Consider the following 26293-nt stretch of genomic DNA (forward strand, 5'->3'; position numbering starts at 1 on the left):
GGCAAGTTCCCAGGATGAATATTCTCATATGAGCATTGGATTAGAGGAAGCCAAAAGATTTTCGGCCATCTACACGCTCAATTTACACCCCACCTGGGTTCTGGGGTAGAGATCTTGTGACGGTTGGGGCCCTGCAAGGCAATTAAAAGAAATAAAGCAAAGTATTATATTTTAATTGATGTAATCTTCAAGCTCCCAGTGGAATCTGGGGTGATATCTGACTAGAGTTACCCTAGGTATCAATAGATACCTATTCTGTGAAAGTGCATTTAGGAAGACAAAACCCTATGAATCCTGAACTTCATTAACATGTGTATCCGTTGGGGGGGGGGGGCAGTGGTTGGCTCAGACTCCCAGGACTACAAATTGAAAGAAGCCACCTAGACTTTCCTGGGATCTGAACAAAGAGCTCAAGGGGGTGGGGGAGTGGAGAGGGGAGAAGGGGAGGAAGAGAGAGAGATAGAAAGAGAGAGAGAGAAGGGCAGGTGGAGGGGAAGACACCAAGTGGGTTTATATTTTTATTTGCTTTTAGGGTACCTGGATGTCAGACACACCAAACTATTCTCCCCAAACCCAAACAGCTTTCATCCATCACTAGCACTTCAGGGTTTGTTTCTGTTTTATTGTAAATATTCCAGTTGAAGAAAGATAAACAGACAAGAAAAAAACTGCTTTGTACAGTATACAGAGTCAGATAGAAAATACAGAATGGAAAAGAAAGCCAACGACGAACAGATAAAAAGCGGAGACATACCAAGGAAGACAACTAGTTGGGTGCAGGTTCACTCACCAGCTGGAGTGAGGTGCAGCGATAGTCCAGCAGCTAATAGAAACTGTCTAGCGCTGTCAGTCTTATCTTTATTCCACACAGTGAAAGAAACAGACTTTATAAATGATTCATGGGGACATTTATTTCCCTAATCCATTAAAAAACGTTTGCTATTGATCAAGATATCCTGCTCATAAAAATGAGGTTGGGTCTTTTGTTGTTGTTTAAAAAAGAAAAAATACCCAACCCTTCCTGCCCCAAATGTGATCTAACAGTAGGGACCACATTGTGAGAAGCAAGCGATGAAGCTGTGGGTTGGAGCAGTATGGCACCATTGGGGTCTGAGGTCAGGGGGCCTGTGGTGTCCTCCCCACCAAATCCGTGGGACTTGAGGCAAGGTGGAAAAAAATACTCGTGTCCTCTTGTAGCTTGTCCTTATTTGATGGTCAAAGAGGAAAAGGAAAAAAAATTGAGATTCACGACAGAGAAGGTCAGCCTAGGACAACACTGGCATCCCTTACAGGAATAACCAGGAGACCATTTGTGACCCCTCTCCTCCCCCCAAGGTTGGGTGGATGTCAACCTACCCAAATGGTAAAAAAAACAAACAAAAAAAACCAAAAAAAAAAAAAAACCATGGAATTAAGCTCATCATCTTCCAAAGATGTCTTTATTTTAGTACATTCAGAACAGAAATGTGAGGACAGTTTGATTCAAGGTGGTGGCGGTGGTGGGGGGGGTGGGGCTGGGAGCGGCTGATTACTTCTCTCTCCCTCTGGATTTTCAAAGTTGACAATCAGAAATTGCATAGAATTTGTTTTCCATCAGAAAGCGAAGACTCTCTGCGTGAAACTCCCAACTGGTGAAGCCAAGCAAAGGTCAAGGTCAAGGTCAAGGTGAAGCAGCGGCTGGGGAGCCTCACCCCGCCCATCAGATGAGCGCTCCCGGACGTACCCTGCGAACATCTCACAAGTACAGCAGTAACTAGCAGCCATCTGCTAGCCTGGAAAGCATCAGTAACTCAGATCTTGCAGATGGAAGAGAAGTTAAATGCTTTACTTAAAGTCACGCAAGGGGACTTTTGCCCAAGCTGAGGGTAGAACTCAAGAGTTCCCAGGCCCGTGTATGAGCTGTGAGACCCCACCTGTCTCCGAAGAAGCTGGCAAATTCTTGATTACTTAAGGTCTTTCCATTTAATACACACAGCACGCACACACACACACACACACTTGCACCCAGGTCTCACATCTAAGAAATCACCCGATCCGTGACAGCCTAGGGGATCTGGCTTCACAGGCAGCTACTGGGTTTGGTTAAAGAGATAGCGTTGACAGAGTGTGCACCATACCGACAGGGCAGCCCCATGCTTCCTTCCCTGTGAACAGCACGCTCCGGGGGAAGCCGAGGCCAGGGTGTGGGAAAAGTGTATCACCTGCCCCTGCTCCTTAAGCGAGGCCCCAGGACACCTTGTACATTCTGCTCTCCTCCCCTGTCTCTCTTCTTTAGAGATCACATTGACAAAAGACCAAATCGAACCCGGTCATAGTGAAAGTCAGAAAGAGAAAGAGAAGACATATTAAGCCCTGAAATCCCAGGCATTTCAAGGTCTCTCTGAGTAAACTATGAGTGGGTTGGATTTTGGCATTTAAAAAATTACTTTAATGGACTTTTGAGACTCTCCACCTCCTTCTTCCCAAGACTCTTCTCCTATACTCCCCATTATCCCCAATCCCCACTCAGAAGAGAGAGGTCAGCACCTGAAATCAGACGCACTTGGCCGCTCCAAATCCTAAAATTTAGGAAAAAGAAACAGGGATTATTTAGAATTCCATTCCCTAACCCAGCCTCCCCCTCCAAAAACAAAAACAAAAAAAATCCCAAACAAATGAATAGAACGGAGAAGACAACAAAGAAGAAAAGGCGGGGGGGGGGGGGGGGGGGGGAAGGGGGGGGTGAGGCGCGGTGCAAGGGAGGGGAAAGAAAAGGAAAATGAGAGCATTAACAAAAATATACAAATCCAGAAAAGAAAAACTTCCCTGTTTAGTTTAATTTGTTTGTTTTCCTGTAAGAACTAGACCCAAGGTACAATGGCCCCTTCCTAGGGGAGAATTCCACTGATGGTTCCCCCAATTCATTGGACAGGTCTGGGCAAGGCCCCCCACCCCAGACTCTGTAATTTTGGCGGGAGGGAAAGGCCCACTGGGAGAAGGTGGGTCCTTGCGGTCGGGAGGGCGGGCGTCCCCTCGCCACTCGGGGTGCAACGTCTCTGGGTGGACCCAGCTCCCGGACCAGGGCGCTGGCTCTGGCTGGGGCATCAGGTTCTCCGATCTGTGTGTCAAGTTCCTGGATCCAGGCTCCGGAGAGAAGCGTGGACGCTGTACAAGTCCGGGCTCCCTGCGGAGCGCAGCATCTGCCCCCCGGCCCTCCCGCCTCCCCACCTGGCCTCCGCGTGTCCGGCGCCCCCCGAGGCTACTCGGGCTCGCTGCTGTTGGTGGTCTTTTCCCACTCCAGGCTCTCCTCGCTGCGGGCAGGCGACGGACGCGCCCGCAGGCCCTGGAACCTGCGGCACTCGGGGCAGACGCGGATGTGTGTGCAGCCGCGGGCCACCAGGGCGGCCTCCTGGGCCAGTCTCTGCGCCAGCTGGTCCGGCTCCCCGGCCCCGCACAGCTTGCCGTTGCTGAGCGTGGCGGTGCCCCGCGGCCGGCGCTCCTCGGGAACGGGGGGCCGGGGCGGAGGCACCCCAGCGCGCCGCCGGCGGGGGTGGACACTGTCCTGACACAGGATGATGCTGCGGAGCTCGGTCACCATCTCCTGGCAGACGGACACCTGGAGGGAAGGAGGAGGTCACAGCCTAACCTCTCAGAAAGAGCCCCTGGGGGTCTCTTGAGCGTTCCCTGCGTGTCTCTGCAGGAGGGGGACTGGGGGGCCCGTGTCTCAGAATCACATGATCCTAGGGATGAAGATAACATGAAGGCCTTGCAACCCACCCCCACAGTCCACCTGCCACTAAACATTCCAACGCCCTCCATACCCTAGAGGTCAACAGCCCTGTCAGCTGGTTGTCCTGTCTTTGTTCGGAGGCCTCCAAAGATAACATCCTCACCATGTTGGGAGATAGCCCGTGAAATGGTGTTTCCTTCTACTGAGCTCACAATCCCTCTGCGTGAAATTGTCGTCCATCGATCCCAATTAAATTTGTAACTTGAAGCCTAATAAATAAATATCCCCTCTTCTGCAGGTCTGTCAAGTATTTGAAAAAAGCCATGTCTCCAGGAACGCTCTGTTCTCAAGCTAAAGACTCATTCTTTTGATCAACTGGGTATAGCTGGAGATGATAATCACTGTAACAAAAGCAACAACAATCACCACCTCTCCAGGTTCATAGTCTCCTGATAGGAAACCCTTGGTCCATCTATGTTTCGGAACGTTTTAGATTTTAGGGGCGCCTGGGTGGCTCAGTGGGTTAAGCGACTGATGCTTGATTTCGGCTCAGGTCATGATCTGACAATTGGTGGGATCGAGCCCCACGTTGCATTCTACTTGGGATTCTCTCTCTCCTTTCTGCCCATCCCCCGCTGAAAACAAATAAATAAACATTAAAAAAAAAAAGAATGATTTAGATTTTAGAGAGGTAATAAAGCATACATAGAATATATTGCGCGTCATACCCCGTGGGGTCTAGGGCAGACTCTATATATTCAAGCACATTAAAAGTTGTTAAGAGTGGGGCACCTGGGTGGCTCAGTCGGTTGAGCGTCTGACTTGGGCTCAGGTCATGATCTCGCTGTTTGTGGGTTCAAGCCCCGGGTCCGGCTCTGTGCTGACAGCTCAGAGCCTGGAGCCTGCTTCGGATTCTGTGTCTCCTCCTCTCTCTGCGCCGCCCCCCCCCCCCCCATGCTCATGCTTTGTCTCTCTCTGTCTCTCAATAATAAACAAATGTTAAGAAAAAAAATTTTTTTAAGTTGTTAAGAGAGTAAAGTCTGAGAGTTCTCATCATAAGGAGAAAACTGGTTTTCCTTTTTTCCTTCTTTTCTTCTTCTTGTATCTGTGTGAGATGACACATGTTAGCCGAACCCATTGTGGTAATCATTTCACAATAGGTGGAAATCAAATCATTATCCTGTATGCCTGAAACTTACACAATGATGTATGTCAATTATTTGGCCATAAAACTGGAAAAAGCACGTTAGTTATGTAGCAAAGCCTATGTACCTTACACTGAGTGAGATAAAGACCATAAATACTAACATTAGCCTTGCACTGGTTCGAATGTTGTCGCCAAATGCGTTTTGCATCAAATTTATAAAAAGAACTTGGCACTTTCTAAGCTTTTTAGGCTTCAGAATTGTGGGTGAAGAATCACAAGCCCGTGTTACTGCTGCTACACTTCTAGGTCTACTACTCCTGCTGCTACGTCTATGATACCCATTTCACAGATGTGGAAACAGAGGCTCCGAGAAGTTATTTACCTTGTGAAAAATTACTGGACTCATCGATGGCTGACCCAGATTTTGAACCTAAACCCACCTACTCCAAAGCACATGTATGCTCAGTTTAGTTCTCTACTCTGTGCTGGAAGGGATGCTTTCCTGGACTCTGATGGAAGAAGAAACCTGCTCTTTCATGGTCTTTCTTCCAATCTTCCAGTTCTATCAACAGGACAGTTGTTCTACCATAGCCAGATAGCTAACGGAGACTTTACTCTTCATTTTGGTTCTCGGAAGTCCTCGCTGAATTTTTTAAGGTACGTCCAGACCATGGGTGAACTCTTGGGAGAATAACCAAATGTGCACAGATCCTCTACTTAAAGCAGCTACAGAGAAATAGTATCACCTCATGGGATACGGCCAGCATCAAGAATGAAGACCTGGGTTCTGGACCTCCTACTGTTACTAAATATCAGAGATTCTGGGCAAGCCCCTTAACATCTCTGTGCTTCTAATAATGACTGTAACACCTAAAACAATACCACCTGCCTACTCTATTATATGTGGCGAGACACTCATTTGTTGGATGCCAATTACATATCAAGCACTGTCCTTTGGGGGGAAATGTAGAGACAGAGGACACAGTGCTTTCTTTCAGGCAGTGTTTAGTAGGAAGGCAGATCCAAAAATAATTGCAACACAGTGTAGGAGTGCTCAGTGCACAGGTTATAGTGGTGATGGAAAGGAGGAGAAATGATCAGCTCCTCTCATCCAGGGCAGAAGGCACGAGAAAAAGCTTCACAGGGAGAAGAACACTTAGGTTGAACTAAGTCTTACCAAGTAAGTAGCACCACCATTTTAGTTGTGGACAAAGAGAGAAAGGCAGGAAAGCTGGAGGGAGAGATAGGAGGGGAACCAACAAAGCTTGGTGCCGGGAAAGGCAAGGGAGGAGAGAGCTCCTGGAAGGAACTGTCCACTTCATCAAGGGGCACACTGAGGTCCAATAAGGCCCAATGGGTTCTCTGGTTTTGCCCACTGGGAGGGGTCAGACCTCAGCGATGACCTTTCAGTACAGGGATGGGGAGGAGCCAGACTGCCTTGCATTAAGGACTGGCTGGGAGGTCCGGAAATGGAGACTGAGATAGTCGGGATCACCTTGGTTGGCCAGAGGGAAAAGACAGCGCAAGACCAACAGTGATCCTGTTATTATTTTAAAACAGAGGATAAACTTGTGCATAAGTTTAGATTTTGGGGAGTCAGCAGGCAGCAAAAATAACGGGGAGAACGAGGAGGACCCTAGAACAGCCAAGGAAAGATGGGATCAAGGGAGAGAGAGAGGGATGCCAGGGAGCATCTGCGGTGGGCCGCAGGGGCGGTTTTAGCTGTGGGTAGAGTTTTGAGCGGGAGTTGTAACTTGGGGCTGCCCACTCCTGGTTTCCTGGGGAGATGGGGGATAAAATCAACCTCTGTGCACGGAGGGACCAAGAGATGTGAGGAGTGGGTGACGGTCTGTAAGTAGTAGTGGGTATGGGAAAGAGGCTGAGCACAGAAAAGTAAAAGGGCCAGCAGGCAGTGCTGTACTGCTAGCCTTCCCCCCACCCCCACCCCCACCCCCACCCCCACCCCCGCCTGAGGCTGGACTCCACTGATGGACGGGCACACGTACACTCATGTCCTGCTAGGAGCTGTTTCTCCAGCATCAGTGAAGCCAGGAGGCTCAGGGAGATCCAGGGTTGAGAAACCGAGAGAGAAGCTACTGTACTTTAAAAGCCGAATGATGCCATCAGCACATAAGGATTTGTGCCCCTTCTCTGAGGCAGAAAAGGACACAGTCTTCTTCCTTCTAACCAGACCCTTCAGTCTGTGGGAAATCTACATTAGCCCAGTTGCGAAGCCACAGGTTCGGGAATTAAAGTTACTCAAAATCCCCGGGGAAAAAAGACGCAATTCTTGGGCTCACGTAAATTGGGGTATCTCTAAACACCTTTGCCGGGAAGTTAAAAACATCCTAAAGATCCAAGAAGTAACGTCAGCGGTTTCCACTGGCAGCCTCGTACTTTTGCCTGTTTTTCTCTGCCATACTACGTCTTAAATTGTAGTTGTAGAAGGCTTCGTTGTGCATAAAACATTCATCCCATATGTATTTGCCGGGCCGTTTCGGAAAAGAATCTGCAGCTCAGAGGTTAAGTGCGCTTTCTGTGGCTGCATCATTAGTAAGTGATAAAGCATGAACCCAGATCTCTTGCCCTCAGGATTGAGATTCTTTCCCCTGCACTGTCTCGTGGGCACTCCACCCTTTTATGGGGTCTCAAAAAATGATTTTTGTACATGCCCGAGCCCGTCCGCCAACACTACAGGTCGTACCCCTTTGAAGGTTTACCTCAGTAGCTTCCGAGTGTCGGAGAGTCCATAAAAACTCCAACATAGCCATAAAAATGGCCACGATTAAGCCACAAATAAGAACCACAAAGATTCCACCAATATTCTCCATTCCCAGTCCTGTAAGAAAGTGAGAACAAACGAAGGGTAACGTAAGAGGGCTGGAAGACATTATTGTTCTACCAAAGATGCTGAAGGTCATTTACAGAGCCAGAACTTGAGTCTTGTAGATACTTTACACGCATATTCCTTGATAGAGTTATTCTTTTGAAACAAACAAACAAACAAAGGAGCGGCATTGATGGAGTAAAAGACGGGAGAAGGGATCTGGTTGCAAAAAGAGGAGACTAGAGAGAAGCCTTCAAAAAGCCATCTGGGGGTGGGAAGGGAAGGTCATTTTCAGAAAAGGGTCATTGAGGGGCACCTAGGTGGTTCAGTCGGTTAAGCGACTGACTTCAGCTCAGGTCATGATCTCATGGTTCGTGAGTTTGAGCCCTGCATCTGGCTGGCAGTGTAGAGCCCTCTTCGGATCCTCTGTCTGGTCCTCGCTCTCTGACCCTCCCCGGCTCCTGCTCTCTCTCTCTCTCTCTTTTAAAAATAAATAAACATGAGGGGTGTGCCCTGGGCAGCTCAAGACTTCAGCTCAGGTCATGATCTCATGGTCTTTGAGTTCAAGCCCCGTGTCAGGCTCTGTGCTGACAGCTCTGAGCCTGGAGCCTGCTTCAGATCCTCGGTCTCCCTCTCTCTCTCTGCCCCTCCTCCACCCACACTCTGTCTGTCTCCCAAAAATAAACATTTAAAAAAAAATTTAAAAAAAACATTAAAAAGTTTTTTTTTTTTATGAAAAGAAAACAAAACGGATTAGTGAAAATTTGATTTAGCCTACAGAGACATGATAGCAAAATACCTATAAAGTCTACACGTTTCATAAAAAATTTAGTGAATCTCTGTAACACTGGGTTTATTGGATATAAAGCAGTTGTTTTAACTGAACTGTGGGTAGAAAAAATTCCGTTTACATTATCTGCGTCAACATGTTACTTAGTTAGACAGTAAAACTTTTTATCCCTCCAGACCAGTGTTTGTCAAACTGGGCGACCCAACAGGACCACCTGAGAAGCTTGTTCAAAATAGAGATTTCTAGTCCTTACACCAGACCTATGGAATCCATGTCTCTGAAGATGGGGCCTAGGAATCTGAATTTTAAATGTTTTAAATGTTTTTACTCATTTTTGAGAGAGAGAGAGAGCACGCGCGTGAGCGAGCATGAGTGGGGGAGGGGCAGAGCGAAAGGGAGCTGCAGAATCCAAAGCAGGTTCCAGGCTCTGAGCTGTTAGCATAGAGCCCAACGTGGGGCTTGAACCCACAAACCGCAAGATCATGACCTGAGCGGAAGCCAGACACTCCACCGACTGAGCCACCCAGGAGCCCCGGAATCTGCATTTTAAAATACATTTCACCAGTGACTCGTTTCTAGCCAGGCCTAAAATGAGTGTGCAGATTGGTATTTTCAGAAGCAATGTACATGACTAAGTTCCTTGAAGTCAGGCAGTTCCCAGTTGCCTCCTCGCTGCCTAGCATGATACACAGCGCGTACTCAGTAAATATTTGTAGGTTGTTTCATTTCCACAGTGTCAAACACTGCGTTTAGCTACGCAACTGGATGCTTTGCTTGGTCTCAGAGAAACCCAAACCTTAGGGGCAGTGTCATAAGCACATGAGACCCCAATTCCCCAGGGGCCACATTCATAAATCAAAAAGCACCTTTTATCCAGGAAAATGCCAGGAGGGTAGCTTACACCCTGGGCTGGTCTAGAATGCTTGCATGTTTGAGTGTTTGTTTAATCAGTAAGGGGATAGGAGCTATGTCAGTGTCAGGGAAAGCCAGCCTCATTGCAACACTAAGAAATGAGCCTAGTTCAGGAGCAGAAATCCGACACTACTTTCTGCACCTTGGAAAGCTGGAAAAATAGCCCCACCTAGTCATTTCAAGACTCCCTGGCTTTCCTCTCACGAAGCTTCAAGTGTTGCTTTTTTTGTTTTGTTTTTACAACAGCCCGGCTGGGTGCAGTGCCCGCCCACACTGATAATTTGCTACCATGGCTTACACCACGAATGCATCGCAAGGACTCTATGCTTTGGTCTGCAGGTCTACGCGGTTGACTTTTGGAAACCAGTGCAGATATGAATCCTCTATTTCGAATAATCAAAAACAGCGGGGTAGTTAAAAAATCAATTATAAGGGAAGGCATAGAGGGTTTGGAGTAGATTTCTCCTGGAGTAACTTTCTCCTGGAGTAACTTTCTCCTGGAGTAACTTTCCAGGAGGAAGATGCTTGGGGTTCCTTTGAACACCAGCCCCAGGTTACTGGGACCATTTGGGCAGAAAGTTTTTGACCATGGGAACATGAGGATCCAGGTGAACGGGGCAGACACGGGGGGACACTTGAGAAAGAGGGCACAGAGGGGCCTGGCCGGGACGTTCTGGCACATGCTCCAGCAGCAGGTTAAGGGGTGGTGAGAGCCGGGTGTTCAGATGTGCATCTGAGCCTCATGGATGAACCAGAGCCTCCAGCTGGTCCCTGTGGAGAAGGCCGGATGAGGGCCTCGGTGAAGGGGAAGGTGACCACAGTGATCCCAAGGGTATCCACCTGTTCAGGTAAACGGAGTCCCCAAGCGACCATTGAGGTACTAGAAGACTCTCTGATCACTTTGCGATAGTTCTGCCTGATACAGGAAAAATCCCCAAAGAAAAATAAGAAGCCTTTCTTCCCCTTCCAACTCCGTCTAGTGAACACCCATTCTCTCTCCTTCCTTCCCTGGCCAAGCTTTCTGAAACAGTTGTCTATATCAGAACTGTTTTAAGACATTTTCAAGCCCTTAAAACCGCGTACCTTTGGAGGCCCCGTCTCACATAAAAGCGAGAAGAAGAAAATGCACCCACATCTCCTGTTCAATGCCTTTTAAAAATTTTGCTCGTGACATGGCTGAGTAGCAGGCAACAGTTAATTTATAATGGGCTGTGATTTCTCAGCAATCATCGCGCATACCAGGGAATGTTTGCAAAACGAGAAAAAAAAAATCTAAGCAAAAAAATTGTTTCTACATGTAATGAAGTTTTTATGAATATTAAATTTAAAAATTAATGAAGTCGAAACAATGTTACATTTTGGGGATATTTAATTAAACATGTCTTAATTTAATTTTGCCGTTTCTTTTTGAGTGTTAGAGCTAATACATTTTTTCAGACCTCAAACATAATTTTGGATTCTTGAAAAGCTTTTAGGCCCTGGGCATCTGAAGAAGAAAGTGGTTCTGTTCTGAACTCACTTTTTGTTTTTCCTGTTCACTCTTTACCCCATGTGATTTTGTCTCGCATCACCAAAACCACCCCCACCAAGGTCACCAACGAACATACTTGAAGTTTTCCAGTCCTGATCTTAAGTGACCTCTTGGGGCACTTGGGATTGCCAAGCACTCTCCCTTCTTGGCTTTTTATAAAGACATCGCTCTCTTGCAACCTCCTCAGTGCCTCCGCTTGCTCTGAGGCACATTCTCTCATTTTCCTGAATTTGGTCTCTTGTCTCTCCTTCCTGCACTGGCTCGTACCAAGTCCTGGTGATTTTACCTCCTACATGCTTTTCAACTTCTTACCCTGCTAGTACTTCCCTAGCTCAGGCTCCCACTGTTTCTTGCTGGGACTGTTGCACGAGGCCTCCAAAATGATTCCCTGCTTGTAGCCCTATAACTCAACTCTACCCTCCACTAAGTTTGCCTGAGTGATCTTTCCAAGATGCTAAAATCCAACCGCAATAACATCTCTAGTAACTGTTCCCAGTTCCCAGCGCACAGCATTCTGTTCCCAGCACCCTACCTTCTGTACCTTTACTCCCACTGGCACCTCTCCCTGGAGCCTACCCCCCCAGCCCCCAGACACGCACCAGGCCAACCTTAACCTTTCCTTCAAGACTTAGCTCATCTTACCTGGCTCTGTGAGTTATACCGCTTTGGTGTTTCATTGACAATACATCGTGAATCATTCTAACGTTGCATAAAATAATACCCTCGTTTAACCTGATAAATCTGGATTTCCTGCTAGACTGTGAGTTCCATAAGGGAGACGATCCAGGTCTGGATCAACTCTGTAACTCCACCATCATGGGGCCTGGCCCATAATAAGAGCCCAATAAATGTCTGCAGAAAGAATGAACAGAAAGCAAGAGGATAAAGACGTCTCATATGTGGAATCCTGCGTTATCAGAAGCTTTGGATCCATACCGTGAAATGTATTCATTCCTAATTCATTTTAGTTTGAAATAACAGTAAAGTGCGACAGCCCTTGTCGCGTGCTCGCAGCCTGATCACAGAGGCAGAAGGCCCAGGCTGCACAGAGTGGCTGGCCAAGGTGGGACTGAACACTGACGGTGAACCTACCACGTGGACCGATGGTACCGGGTCCCAGGCAGGTGCAAGGGAACTGGGGAGGGTTATAAACAGACAGGTGATCTGTGCTGGGAGAAGTCTGATCAGGTTAGGGAAAGCTTCTCGGAGGAGCTGAGGTTTTAACAGGATGCGGGTAGAAAGCATGAGTCCCCAACACACCCCACGGTCCTTCTTTCTCAGCTTCTCGTGTTTCAGGGCCAGCGTGTCAATCATGGCTGTTGGCTCAAGAGTGCCGATTCCTGGCTTAGCGGCCTCCCCACCCAGGAGCGAGGCTTGTATACCACCGGTGCCTTTAGGAACTTACTGGAAAGTGGAAGCAAGAATAGATTGTTGGCAGAGCCTGAGTTGAGAAACAGATGGAGCGGGAGCAGGCAGCGAGCTGTAGGAGAACACAGTGGTTCCATTTAATACTGTCATCAGTCATTCTGCTAAAGTCAAATGCCTTCCGCAGCACACAGCCTCTACGCTGGCATGGGCACCCTCCAGTCTGACCACAGGCCCTCGTTGTGCTCATAGCCGCCTCGGCCCTTGCGAGGGGACGGCCCGCTAATCACCCCTCCCTTCCCTTCTTCAGACGGCCCACACAGACGCCACCTAGACAGATGGCTTTCAGACAGAGCCTCTCTTGACACGTAAGTCTCAGAGCCTCAGCTATGCCCCAGCCACGAGACTGCATTAACTGACATAGAATCGAACTCCCCCTGCAAAGTCTTGGTTGATTCAATCCTAACACCGGTGTCGCTCATAGCTTGTCCACAAATACAAATTACAGTTGGCAAATGCCAACAAACAGCATTCCGTGTCTCTAGAACTAACAGAGGGAAATGGCAACCTAGAAGGGAGTACCGGTGATAGACTGGAATCTCCACCCAACTGCTCTGCCATCAGTTCTGACCTGGAAATAATCACCTTTTGGATTCAGGGGCACATGCGTCTCAGGCCTCAACACCCTCTAAAACCTCCAGATGGCACCGGGGAAATTTGCGACTGAGACGCAGGGAAGTTCCTTTTGAACAAGGAAGGGGCAGGGCTAGCCTGGGAGGCAAGAAGGCAGAGGCCACAAGAGCCACAGAGGCAGGTACAAAGAGAGACTAGCATCAGCATCCCAGCAAGGGAGAGTATAATTACTCTTGAACAACAGTCAGCATATCTTTCTTGAGAAACCTCCCTGACCCGAGCCCCACGCTGTGTGCTGAAGTGCTGTGCAAAGTTCCACGCTGAAAACGCTTGACGAGAACATGAATTCCTTGACCAATATGACTTTCCAGCACTTTCTATTTCGGAATCACCTTCACCTACATCCATGCAAATAGCTTCCATGGTCTCATCTCCACGGGCTTATTGATTGTAAATAGCAACTTCACGAGTCCATGTGGGAGCTGACCTGTATGACCTTCCCAGAAAACATAGAACAATTCGTCAGGTTTGCACGACTGAGGACTGTGAGACAGTAGGCATGCCACTTACTCTTACTGTGACATTCATTGACTAGAACTGGCTGAGTCTGGAGACAGTGATGGAAGGAGAGCAGGCGAATGGACACGAGATAGAAGAGGGATGGCAGAGGCATCTGTTAAATTTTGCAATTTATCAAAACATAAGCCTGGGGGAGGCACTTTACAATTTATCAAAATATGAGCGCGAGCGCCTCGGTTTTAAAAAACGTGTGCTATCTCATTCAATTATCATTAAAAACGCTGTGAAGAAGGCTCACTGTCGGCATTTTCCAGTTAAAGAAACAGGAATTCAAGGAACTTAAGCGAAGTGGCCCACGTTTTCAGGGCAGAGGTGTGAAATCTACATAAATCTGACTACCCAGATAATGTTCTTTATAAAAATAGGGCCGACCTTCATGACTGTGTACTATGAGCAAGGTGACCAGGCTAAACATTCTAATTTCATCCTAACAGTTGCCCTGTGAAATTGGCACTGTGTTTACGTCCATTTTTCCGACAAGGCAAGTCAGGTACTGGAGTCAGCTAACTTGTCCGTGGTCCTGTGGCCAGTAGGAAGTGTCAGATCCAGACTGAAGCCAGAGCCTGAGCCCTTACCCCCAGCCCACACCGCCTCTCCCTGGAACCAGGGTTCCTGATGCTACAGGGAGAGGGATACAGAACTCACCCTGACACTTTGATGACTGAATTCATTCCTGGGACCCCTCCCCCAACCTAGAGTGACCAGAAAGAGGGTCCTATTCGTTCCGCTTATAAAATTCCCTTCTCTCCTTGACAAGGTTCCATCGAATGTTTGAATCGATGCTTTATCGACTTAACCTTGGCTCAGTATTGAAAGTTGGGCTGCAGCCTTCGGAGTGGCTGACCTCCTCGGATGCAGACGCACTGGACCACCGTCTACCTCTGTTCCTGATCGTGCTTTCTGGCACCCCCCGGGAGTTTCTCCGTCTCTCAGCAATCAATCTGATTGGATGAGGGAGAGGCTTCCTCTGCAAGCATCTCTCTGAGACACTATCTAAACTCCCATATTCAGATTTCCCGTCTTGGCTCTCTCCAGAGAAACCAGAGAACCCGGATAATCAGGCTGGGCCCCCTGAGAAGAGACAGAGAGGATAACAGCCCCAGGACCCATCCCCCACCCACCCCTTACCCCCCTCTTGCTAAGATGTCTCACACTTTCATTCCCGCTGTGCCAGACAGCAAACTTCCTGCTCTCTAAGGATTTTGTGAGTCTATACCACTGGCCTCTTTTCCATCCTTGAAAGGGGACCCTGATTTTCACAGCCTGGTGGTGTATTTATGTTCCTTTGAAGCCCGATTGTGAGCCTGTGTTTTTCAAGATAAAGGTATTTAATTTCCTTGGAATTTACCGACTACCTTTTTGTCTGACAATTGTTCTGCAAAGCCTTCAGTAACCCGATCCCCTTGAATTGGGGTGCCGGCATTCTGTGAGTGGCTAACGAGATTTCTTTTTATAGGGGCGGAGTGAGAGAATAAACAAGCGTTGCCGAAAAGAAAAGGCGGAAGAAAATGCAAGAGCTTGGAATGAAGCCTGCTGCTTTTTGTAAATTCCCATGTAGCCTTCCACACGCGCCACCATTTCATTTTTCAGCTGTAGATGAAGGCACATGGTCACTGAGCCATAGGCAGGGAAGGAAATTGGGGAGATGAAGCGAAGGGGTAATGTTGTGGTTGCCACCAGAGCCAAGGGAGGCCTGGCAAAAAGACTCAGGAGCAGTGGCTCCATCCCAATGTTAGGGTTCTTCTCCGAAATTTGGCAGCGACGTTTGAACTGTAATATTGGATTAGAAACAGGGTAGCACCAGATCCTTTTCTTTGAAATTGCTCGCATTTTAATAGGATGATGAAGTGGAGACGGATTACATCAGCTACTGCACGCTGCCTGCTACCTTCTGCAGATCGTCCTCCACTTACGACGGCGTCATGTCCCCGGTAAAAATCCATTGTAAGTTGAAAGTATCGTTAAGTGGAAAGTGCATTTAATACACCTAACCTACCCAACGGGATGGCTTAGCCTAGCCTACCTGAGACGGGCTCAGAACATTAGCCTATGGTTGGGCAACATCATCTCACACAAAGCCTGTTCTGTAACAAAGCGCTGACCAAAGCAAAAACTAGAACGACTGAACGGGCACCGGCGGGTGGTCGGTGTATCGACTGCTGACCGGGGTGATCTCGGGGTGACGGGGAGCTGCTGTCCAGCGTCACAGGAGAGGAATCACCCTGTATATCGCTAGCCTGGGAAAAGATCCAAATTCAAACTTCCAAGCACGCGGTACATTAAAACGTGTATAGCTTACGCACCATCGTAAAATCGAAACATTGTCAAACCATCGTAAGCCAGGGACCGTCTGTACTTGAAAGCAAAGTGCCCACAGCCACTGTCAGCTTCAGAAGTCTCTGCAAAAAGGACCTTCTTCACAGTTCACTTCATTGCCGTCCCTGTCTGCGTGCTCCACGTTCTCCCCCTTCCCTTAGGCACACGTGAGAGCCCACTGACTCACATCACGAAAAGAAAGATCACCTACGAGCTACTCTGGAAAGCAAATTAAAGCGACTGCCCTTTGTTCAGTCTGAGACACAAGGGGGAAAAAAAAATGTTCCTGTGGCTCCACTCCGGGCAACCACTTAAAGACTTAAAGGAAGAGATCCTTCGGGTTACACTGGTCCTGTTCTTCTGCCGCAGGAGGGGCTCCCTTGAGCAGTAGCTTATATTCCATAAGCCTGATGGCTAATTTGCCAGAGAGAGGCCAAGCAATGCAATGGTGCCTTCCGTTCCAGGCTGGTGCTTCTTGCTTGGCTTGGAGGAGGTCACACGGACTTTCGCTTGGCTTAGGAAGCCTTGTCGCCTCACTGAGTAACGTTTGTCTGGGCTTCAGCCATGGCAGAAATGGGGCCGCTGCATTAAACGGGCACTAGCTGCCGTGGCTGGGAAGGGAGCCGAAGCCCCAGCTCTTAGGATGATTTGCACAGCGTCTCCCAGACAGCACACTTTGGACAAGACTGTGTATTAATACAGCTCACATCCTTTTCTTCCAAAGGATGGCGGCACAGAAGCAAGTTAACCCCGGCCAGTTGATAGAACCCTAGCATCTTCTGGGCCATTTGGGACCCGGGCAGGAAGACTTGTGCTATTTATTTCTCCTTTTCATCTATTCCATTCTCTTCTCTGTGCCAGAGAACATTTGGTCCCCAAGTGCAGCTGGGAGCCTCCTGTCACTATGTCCTACCTTCCCTGGGAGCCCGATCTCCCTGTCTGCCTCCCTTCTCCAACCCTCCTGAACTCTGCTGTCAGATCTGTCCTCCTCAACCTCTGTGGACTGGGGAAGGATTTCCAAAGCTAGTCACTCGGCAAAAATTCTAACATAAGTTTTCTCTAAGTTACCGGATGTCTACCTCAAGCCCCCATTTCCACCTGATTGCCACAAATGTAGATTTCTCAGTCATTCCAGGTTTAAATTTAGCTAAAGGCAGTGTTGTCTCTGTTCCCGCTTCACCCCAGATATATTTCAGGACCCTCCCTGCCCTAGGTCCCCATGTCCCATCCCTCATGTCCCTTCCTCACCGTGGCATGACACATATTTCTGGGGCTTTCCAAACTCCAGAAGTAAGCAAAAATCTGTTTACCTCTTAGAATCCCCAACTAGTTCCATCTACTACTGTCTTGTGTCCCAGCAGGGCACAAGGCTCCTTCTCAGGGACCCTCCCGATTCTAAAATATCCTTTTCCTGCTCAGAAGCTCCCTGTCCCGGCCAGGGTGTTTTCTGTCTGGTTTGCAGACTGGGTGGCCTGGGTTTTCTATTATTTTTCCACTAACTTCATGCCAAGCTTCCTTTAGTTATTAGCCTTCTGTATTGCAAAATATTCTTCTGGCAAATCAAAAACCTTGACTTCCAAGAACAGTGTCTCTGCCGAGTTGCAAGAACTGTTGGAACTTAAAGTCAGTAAGTTGATTCTTTCTTCCTCCCGAGGCAATGACTGTCCCCTGAGACCATGTATGCCACCGAGAGCTCAGAATTCCACCCCACAGCACCTGCTTTCCTCATGCCACATCTTACCCCAGCACCTCTGAGATCCGTAACTAACACTCTCAAACCCAGTCCAGTGTGCTATCGGCATGCCAAGGCATAAGCAATGCTCAGGATGTTTATGGGGCATCGCCCTGGAACACTAATTTCACTCAGAGTTGAGGTACAAAAAGCATTTTTACATTAAATAAACGTGCCTATGTTTTGTTGTAAGTTGCAGAATTCCTGTATGTTTTTAGGATAAAACACAGGACTCAGGATATTCCAAGCATGGTGAGCCGTTTTAGACTATGGCCCCAGCCCCCCAGCCCCCCAGAGTGTTATGTTCAGTCTCTGCTGCTACCAATTCCTTCCATGGAAAATCCTGGGATATGCTGGTTTGCAGTCCAAATGCCTTTATCTAGTTTTCAATGCTCTCTTAACTCCAACCCCATCTTACTTATCGAAACCAACTTCTGAGTGTGGTGACTGTGCTCTACAACATTCCGAAAGCAGTGACTCCTGATAGATGCTGCAAGGTTCAGGCCAAATGTCCCTAAAGCCTTCCCTGACCATTGCTCAGAATTAATCACTTCCTCCTCTAGGCTTCATAAACATTTTTTTTTTTTTTTTTATAGTTCTCGTAAAGCATTACTACAGTGCAACCATTAGAGTGATCATCTGTGCCTCTCTCTAGGTTTCAAACCTCTTGAGGACAGGGCCATGTCTTACTCCTTTTCATAATCTCAGAGCCTAGCACAGTGCCTGATGCGCCGTGGTTTACGATGTGTGTTGGATGCAGTGGGGGCTATGTGAACACTTTCTATGCTGACACCTGGGGTGTCAAGGTTCCTGTTTGGGAGCCAACAGACATAGGAAGTGGTACCAGTCTGGAGGTCCATGAGATGATTGCCCACCCATTCATTCATTCATTCATTCACTCATATTCACTCATATTCATTTATTCATATTCATTCATATTCATTCATTCATTCATTCATTCATTCATTCATTGTTCATCCTTTCATCAAATACTGATGTCAGATGATCATGCTGGTCACTGAGATACAAAAATAAATAAGACACAGTCCCTGCCTTTGAGTTTTTCATACTCCATGGGGGACAAATGTCAATGGAGACAAAATAGATGTCACAAGTGTTGATTTTAGAAGAGCTATCTAGCCTCGAGGAGCACAGCCATACTTGTGGCTGTGGACACTGTTCAGACCTCTCACTGTGCCTTAATTGCTCCCTTAGGCCTAGATTTTGGGATAAAATTAGTTCTCATTTCCTTTGTGACAGTCGGTTTTGTGGAGGGTTTAACATGATTTGTGTCATTCACTCTTCACAATAGCCCCGGGAAGTGACATTATTATTATCATCCCTATTTTCTAGAGAAGGAAACTGAGGCTCAAAGATGTTTCATAGGGATTATAACAAGGCCTTTTATGGAGTGGAGTCCATTTGACCCAATGTCCATGATCCTGAACCCTTATGAAAACTGCCTGAGGGAAGAGACCTAGCCTCGTGCAGACAGTAGAACCAACAGGTAAGAAGGAGAGTAAAAGTCTGATGAGCTTTTACTCATCAGAAGGAGGGTTGGGGAAAGTCCACTAGACTTTAGGTAATACCTAGAGAGGGAGAGAGATGATCCAGACTGGGGACTGTGAGTGACAACTCTAAGGCACCCAGATCCTGTGTCATCATTCCTATACTTGCCAATTTTGCTGCCTTCCAACTGTTCCTCTGTAGGATTAGCAGGATGCATAAATAAACACAAACAAAGAAATATGTGCACAAAAGGGAAGGACCAGTGGCTGAGTTCAGGGGTCAGGGATGAAAAGGGAAACTGGAGACATGGGGTCAGCTCAGCGGTGAGCCTCAAGGGGACACGTAGATCAAATGGGGGTCAGGTTTAAAAAGGCAGGGGAGCTGGGGAAGCCTGCAACTAACTAGTGGGAAGCAGGAGGGGAGGGAGATCTGGAGTTGGAAGAGCCAGTGCAGGCCTGGGTGGCAGGGGAGCGGGGGGTGCGGGGGCATGCAGGATTCTGTGGGGGTCCCTGCCCTGCTCTGAGCCCTTGCTCCTGGCCACCTCCCATTGTGTTCTAGCCTCCCTCATCGAGAGTGCCTCTGCGTTAACCCGTAAGTTTGGTTGGCTGCTCAGAGGCAGGAAGGACTGGACCTAGGGGACAGCTCTGGGTCTGAAGGTTGCTCAGGGAAGTCACTGAGGCACCATTTCATTGGTTGCTTTACTAAAGTGACCAAGGAGAACAAGGGCACTGGTAGCTTTGGACAACTAGCAGCCGGTGGCTTTAATCACACATCTCACAAATATGTATTGGGTACCTACTATGTGCCAGGCTCTGTAGGGGGCGCTAGGGACACAGGAACAAACAAGACTGGGTCCACATCTAAGGTGCCGTCTACCAAGCAGAGGAGATTGAGAGCTGCAGTGCAGAGTGTTGAGTTCTCTGTCCAAAGTCACAGAAGCGCCCAATCCCCTGTGGGAGGTAGGGGGTGGAGGGGGACCAAGGGCTTCCAGGAAGAGACATATCTGGACATTTCTCCGGTTTCACTCATCAGGCAGGGGAAGAACTCAAAATCTTTCTGCTCTGGGTCCCAGATCTACCTCTCTGTTTCTACTTCACATTACTCCAGACCAAAAGCCACGACTGTTTCCCTCCATCTGCTTGGTAAGACAGGGCCCTTCGCTACCACTCTGAAGTTCATTGTTACACAGAACAACATTGGCATAAGTTAGCTTATCAAGGATCTCCTTTTATTTTGACTATTCCAAGCCCAGACTGCTTTAGATTATTTTCAGTCCATGTGTCTTTGGATGGGGAGGGGGTGGTGCAGGAGCATTTTGCTACCCTGTCTTCCCTAAGGGCAGACCTGCTGTCCACCTCCGAGCTACTCGTGGGACTCTGGCTCTGTTCCACGTGCAGCACACAGAGCCCTCGCCCACAGCACAAATTTCAGCTGCTGTGTCTCTCCTCGGGGTGCTTATTGCCTGCAATACCCCCTCCGCCCCTCCCTCCCTGTTCAGGTCCTGAGTATCTTCAACACCTACTTCATTCTATCAAATCCACAAAAGTTTCCGGAAACTTCTCTCTGTACCACCCTCATTTCTTTCTTCCTTTTTTCCTTCTGAACAGAGTTATAGCCTCCTCCCCACTTGATCTTTGGGAAGTGGAGAGCCAAGACATGTGTGGTCTCAGTGGGTTCCTGTGAGGGGAGGGGCAGAGTGTCTAAATTACAAAGGGCCTGCCCCCTAGGTCCGTATTCCTGAGCTCTTTCCTTGCAGGAGAGAGATCCACAGACAGACACTTGGAAACACAAAGTTACTCATTCACTGTCTCATCACGGATAATCATTCACTCTGAGCAGAGATGGAAGCACATGGTATTATTCATTTTATTCCTGAGCTGCCTTCCTGGGGGACAGCGTGTAGAGGTAAATTTGTTGCATATTTTAGCAAGGCTGCAGGAGATTGCGAGGGTGACCATAGGATTTATTGCCCCAACCAAGACATTGTGAGACTTAAAGGGAGTTCTAAAGATAACTAATAGGCATTAACTGATCTATAACAGATGTAGCATGGGACTATCCTGGGCAACCCCCCTACAGAATATCCCGGATGCTCAGGGACCCTCAAACTCCTCAACCACACATATCAGTCAGTGACTGCTTTCTATCCAGCGTGATTTAAACTTCATTCATTCATTCATTCATTCATTCATTCATTCATTCAAATATCCACCTGCCAGGCCCTGTGGACCACCCTATGAAGAAGACAGTCCTTGTCCTCACAAAATTTGCATTCGAGTAGAAGAGGTGGACAGTAAACAAAGAAATGCATAGAGAACAGAATATGAGGGAGTGATGAGGTCTGAAAAGAAAACCAAAGCAGAGCTCACGTGATGGGAGGGATGTGTGGGGAGGGGAGGGAAGACCTCTCTTGGGGACCCTCCCCAGGGAGGCCAGGAGGCGGCCACGGAAGGCTTGTGTTTTATTCTGAGAAGGGAAGGTTTGTGCAGGGGAATGCTGGGATTTCCTCGCATCATGAAAAGACTCACTCTGATTACTGGTGGAGAAGATGCTGTCGAGGGGCAAGAATGGGAAAGGGAGACCAGCAGTCGAGGGTGGAGAGGTGAGGGGGGCACGGGCCGGGGTAGGAGCTGGATGCACTCGGGAAGCATGGTAAAGATGGGGTCTCTGGGACTAGTGAGCCGATGGGCACTGGATGCCTCCAACCAGTCCAGACTCTGGGCCAGGACTGGCCCTCAGCCCAGCCCTCCGTTCCTTGCAAGGCTTGTTGTCCGTGTGTTCCAGCAATCATCACCTGGACTTCGGACACCAGAAACAAGGGACAAGCGCTCCTCTAGAACAGGAGGGGGAAGCCGCTGAACGCACTCACCTTTGGCTCTGTGATCTTCCTCCTTGGGGCACTTGCCGCCTTCCCACCATTTACGCTTCAGAATTTCTAGGCGGTTGTTCTCCTGCAGCTGGAGAATGGCCAGGTCGAACTCATCCCGGAAAACCGAACCTGTGGGGTCACAGGAGAGCCCAGAACACAGGGCGTGAGTGCCCTCTCAGGCATCACTCTGCTCCTTTCCCCAGTAGACCTCCTTACCAGTTTTCCCACCTAACATCACGAGAAGAGAAACAGAGGTGGTGGGGGTCCCTGCAGGAGCGTGGCTCTCCCCTCTGCTTGTTCTGAGGACCCTCCGTGCAGAGGAGGGAGTTCCGGCTTCATGCAGGGCACTTGGGCCTTCCTACTTTCCTTCTCTCTATGCTGACTGGCCTGTTCAGCCCATGGCCAAGAACCCAGTGTGGGTCAAGTTGCAGATTTTCAGACAGCGGTGTGGCCCTATTCACCCACCACTTTCCACTAAGGTTACCCAGCCTGCCCACTGACACTCAGGAAGCTGGCTGCAAGGCATCCCGTCTGCCTCCTCCAGGTGGGAAATCTGTGCCATAAACCTCTCCCTTGGTCAGTTGCCTGTCTTCTACTTTATCTACATTAATTTCTCAGGCACTTGCAACTCTTGCTACATTACCCCTGACAACTGTTTACCCAGAGCAGCCTCCAGTGAGAGAAGCATCACCCCAGAGCGTGACGGAAGCCACCTCTCATCTGTGTGCAGAATCCGGTCACCAGCCACCCCAAACTTCCCACCTGCCTGCTGAGTGGCCGACAACCCCCCGTCCCCATCCATCACTCTGTGCACACCGCTCCTCCCTCTGTCCTCAAACAGAAGGCTTCTGTTCAGTGCAATTCCTTTTTAATTTTTCTAATGGAATATGGTCAAGGAGCTTTGGTTCTGGAATTTGGCTTTAATCACAAAAATAGGCTTAAATGAGACCGTGGAAAGCTCAATGTCCCAGCACAAGCTGAGGCTGGAGATCATAGAGAAAAGGCTGCCAAGAGGCTGGAAACCAACTAAGCTGCTCAGTTTTCTTGCTCAAGCTCTGTGAAGGCCTGATGTGGACAGAGGCCTCGGGGCGGGGGGTGGTGGGGGAGGGCTATGATGAAGGATGGAGGCAAAAGCTCAGAACAAGTAGATTTGTGCTCTCAAACCGTCACAGGCACAGGAATGACCTGGGGATCTGACTGACCCGCGACTCTCATTCTGTGGGTCTGGGGTGGGGCCTGAGATTGCGCATTCCTAACAAGCTCCAAGGGGATGCCCCGCTGCTGGGCCACAGACTGCGCTTTGACAGGCAAGGAACTAGATCAGCTCCCAGATCTCTTTGGACTCTGACAGCCCATGACACCACAGATGGAACCTTCCCTACTGGAGATACAACCACGCTTGGGCAGGTAAACCCCAAGCCTGCAGCACAGAACATGTCTATGCAACTTATGTGGGCAAGCATCGAGAGCGCCCACGTATAGTAGGTACTTAACACACTCGTGCAGTGGATGGCTACTCGAACTAACAGATGGTGCTAGGTGGTGAGACTAATGAACATTCCAGGTTTACAGACGACTGTCCAGCCCAGCCAGGCATTTCTAGCATTTCCAACCCAACCTCAGTGGCACACCAGGGGCCTTGAGAAAGGATTATTCTGTTTATTCCACATTTGCCTACTTTGCTCCTAAACCATTTGACTAATTGTCCATCTCATTCCTTGTACTGTTTCTCTTCATTTCCCTCGGTCCCACCACATTGCTTATTCTCTGGTTATGCCCTTACCTCCCGCGTAAGAATGACACACATGCTTTCTTGGACGTGACCTCAACTCAGATAAGTTCTGGCTCATCAGTGGGTGGTGCGGTGCCCTTCTCAGCCTGATCTGAGAACCCGGACAAGCCCGTACCTCACTTCCCCACCTATCCCATCTTGTCGAGCTGGTGGGACCCCTCCGGCAACATGGTCCAGTAAGCGAAGCACTGAATTTGGAGACAGGCTCAAACCCAGCTCCTCTCCTGACTCTGTGACCTTGGACAAGAAACTTGCCAGCTCTGAATCTCAGTTCTCTCCTCTAGAGTGGGAAGGACCACATGTAACTCACAGGTGGGATGACGTGTGAAAATAGCATCACGTTAGGGGCGCTTGGGTGGCTCAGTCGGTTAAGCATCCGACGTCGGCTCAGGTCACGATTTCAAGGTTTGTGAGTTCAAGTCCCGCACCGGGCTCTGTGCTGGCAACTCAAGAGCCGGGAGCCTGCTTTAGATTCTGTGTCTCCCTCAATCTCTGCCCCTGTCCTGCTCACACTCTGTCTCTGTCTCTCAAGAAGTCAATAAACATTAAAAAAAATAATAATAAAAATAAATAAAAAGAAAAAAAAGAAAATAGCATCACGTCAGACATAGAATAAATGCGTTTCCTTCCCTTTTTCCTTCGTCATTGATAAAAATTTCTAGAGTTGGTCCGCTTTACGTCGACTCTCTAATAGGTGTGTTCCACGAAAACTTTGGAAGCATTTGACATTTCAGCTAAATTTCTTAAATTGCTGGAGTATTATCAAGGTGCATCTTACATTTGTTTTGTGGTTTACTCCACCATCTTGAAATAAAATGTAAGCCAATACATTTCTCAAAGGGGCCCGTAATTTGCATATTAATGAACATCAATGAAATATGATGGTAAGAAGGGAGTACGTGGGTTTTCAAGGGCCCCGAGTGAGGCGTCTAGTTTATAGAATTCGTAGTATCAGAATTCACAGAGTTCGAAGATGAACCGTATCATTGCCTACGGTCACTGGTGTGGTTTCTGATCAGTGTTTAAGGAGTCATCTGCTTTTATCAAATAACACAAGGGACTATGGGAAAAATGGGGAGGGCACCAGTGTTCCTCCTGAACAGGCTAAGTATGAGACACTGTAGTAAGGCACTTGACTGGATTATTAGACTTATCCCTCAGTTGCCCCAGTTTACAGAATAACTGAGATTCAGAGAGCTTAAATAACCTATCTGAGGTCCCACAGGCCAGAGCCAGGTGCGTTCCCAGGTCTGCCTGACTCCAAAACCATGCTTTTCACACTCCACAGGTATATAGTGAAGCCCACAGAGTTCCGAGTTAGGTAAAGATCAAGAGAAGGCATGTGTAAGGTAACAGCAAAGTTGTGTATACTGTATATTGATCTCCCCACATTGGTCTGACGGCCTCAGTTCCTGCCTTTCCCTCTGCTGCCTTGTACAGGACAACCTCCTATAAGAAGAGTGTTGGGCGAGGACAGCCCTATACAGCATGGCTTTCAGCGGTAGGTGGGGCAAGGGTTCATGTCCCAAGCATCTGGGGAACATTTTCAGATTCCCTCTTCAATCCAAAAAGCCGGTCAACGTGTTCCCTCTCATCTTCCGCGTTGAGGTACTATCAAGGCGTGAATATCCTTTAGAAAACACAGCTGGGATACCTTTCTGGAAGCCAAACATCCCTACCTTGGTATAAAACACTGGAAGGTATACAGCTAAATACAGAGTTCCACTACCTATTCTCAATTACCTACGCTGATTTGGAGTAGATGGGTCCACGAGACCCACAAATGATTTGGAAGCTACTCCATCTATCATGTCAGTCTCCTTCTGTAATAAGCCTTTCACCAGGGACACTAGCAGCAAAATTCATGGAGCTTCACCATTTCTTCCTTCTCCTTCCCACTGCTAGTAGAGAGACCATCAAAAGGGATATGGCCAAAGGGCAGGAAGCAGGAAGAGGGAGAAGAAAAGCCCTAAAGAATCCACCGAGGGCATCAACCTGCCCTTTAGTAATTCATCAACTACTAACAAATCGATAGCTAGCCCTTCAATAACTAAAGATTGAGAACTGATCACTGATTAGTGGAAGTATGGGGGTTTGCTTATTATTTTTTTAACCTGGAAAATGCCCACCTAAAGTCCCTGTTAAGTGGTTCTAGAACGGGGTTGTCAAATTCAATGTTGCATTCAGTGGTCCTAGCTACTCTGACCCTGCCTGGATGGAGCTATCCAAAGAGGCTGGTCCTCTGCTGCATACCGACTGGCATGCCAATCCCATAGCCCTTGGTGTCCAGCAGGCCCCCAATCTGAGTGAGGTTGCAGTTTCGCTGCCGGTAGTACTCATTCATGGTAGATTCCAGAAGGAAGGCGTAGTTGGAATTCAACACCCTGGCGATCCCCTCCTCTGTGCTCTTCACAAACACACTTGGCTGCTTAGAATACATGTAATTCCACATGCGCTGGTAGGTCTGATAGCGGGAATTCTGGGAAAAGAACACACGGAAGCAGGCTTAGGAAAAGAGGAAGGAAATCTTGGGCACGTTGTCGGCGTGGAGCCTGATGTGGGGCTCGCGCTCACAAACTGGG

At 48.4% G+C, this 26293-nt stretch overlaps 1 protein-coding gene across 5 annotated transcripts in view; it reads right to left on the bottom strand.

Moving 5' to 3' along the window:
• Window positions 1-3185: 3185 nt before the first annotated feature.
• Window positions 3186-26293, bottom strand: part of GRIK4 (glutamate ionotropic receptor kainate type subunit 4) — a 431577-nt gene continuing 408469 nt past the window's right edge. For 4 of the 5 annotated variants that reach the window (XM_086678846.1, XM_086678845.1, XM_086678847.1 and 1 more), the window contains 4 exons: window positions 25965-26190; window positions 21920-22048; window positions 7577-7695; window positions 3186-3595 (listed from right to left, as the gene is read on the bottom strand). In XM_086678846.1, the coding sequence (XP_086534972.1) occupies window positions 3239-3595; window positions 7577-7695; window positions 21920-22048; window positions 25965-26190 (831 nt within the window). In that variant the 3' untranslated portion in view covers window positions 3186-3238. Of the gene's footprint in view, window positions 3596-7576; window positions 7696-21919; window positions 22049-24611; window positions 26191-26293 lie in introns of those variants that run through there. The other variant, XM_086678848.1, reaches the window with a different exon arrangement.

The sequence above is a fragment of the Puma concolor genome, chromosome D1 (genome assembly GCF_028749965.1).
Source record: "Puma concolor isolate L17-30 chromosome D1, mPumCon1.1.hap2, whole genome shotgun sequence".
Classification (NCBI taxonomy): Eukaryota; Metazoa; Chordata; class Mammalia; order Carnivora; family Felidae; genus Puma; species Puma concolor.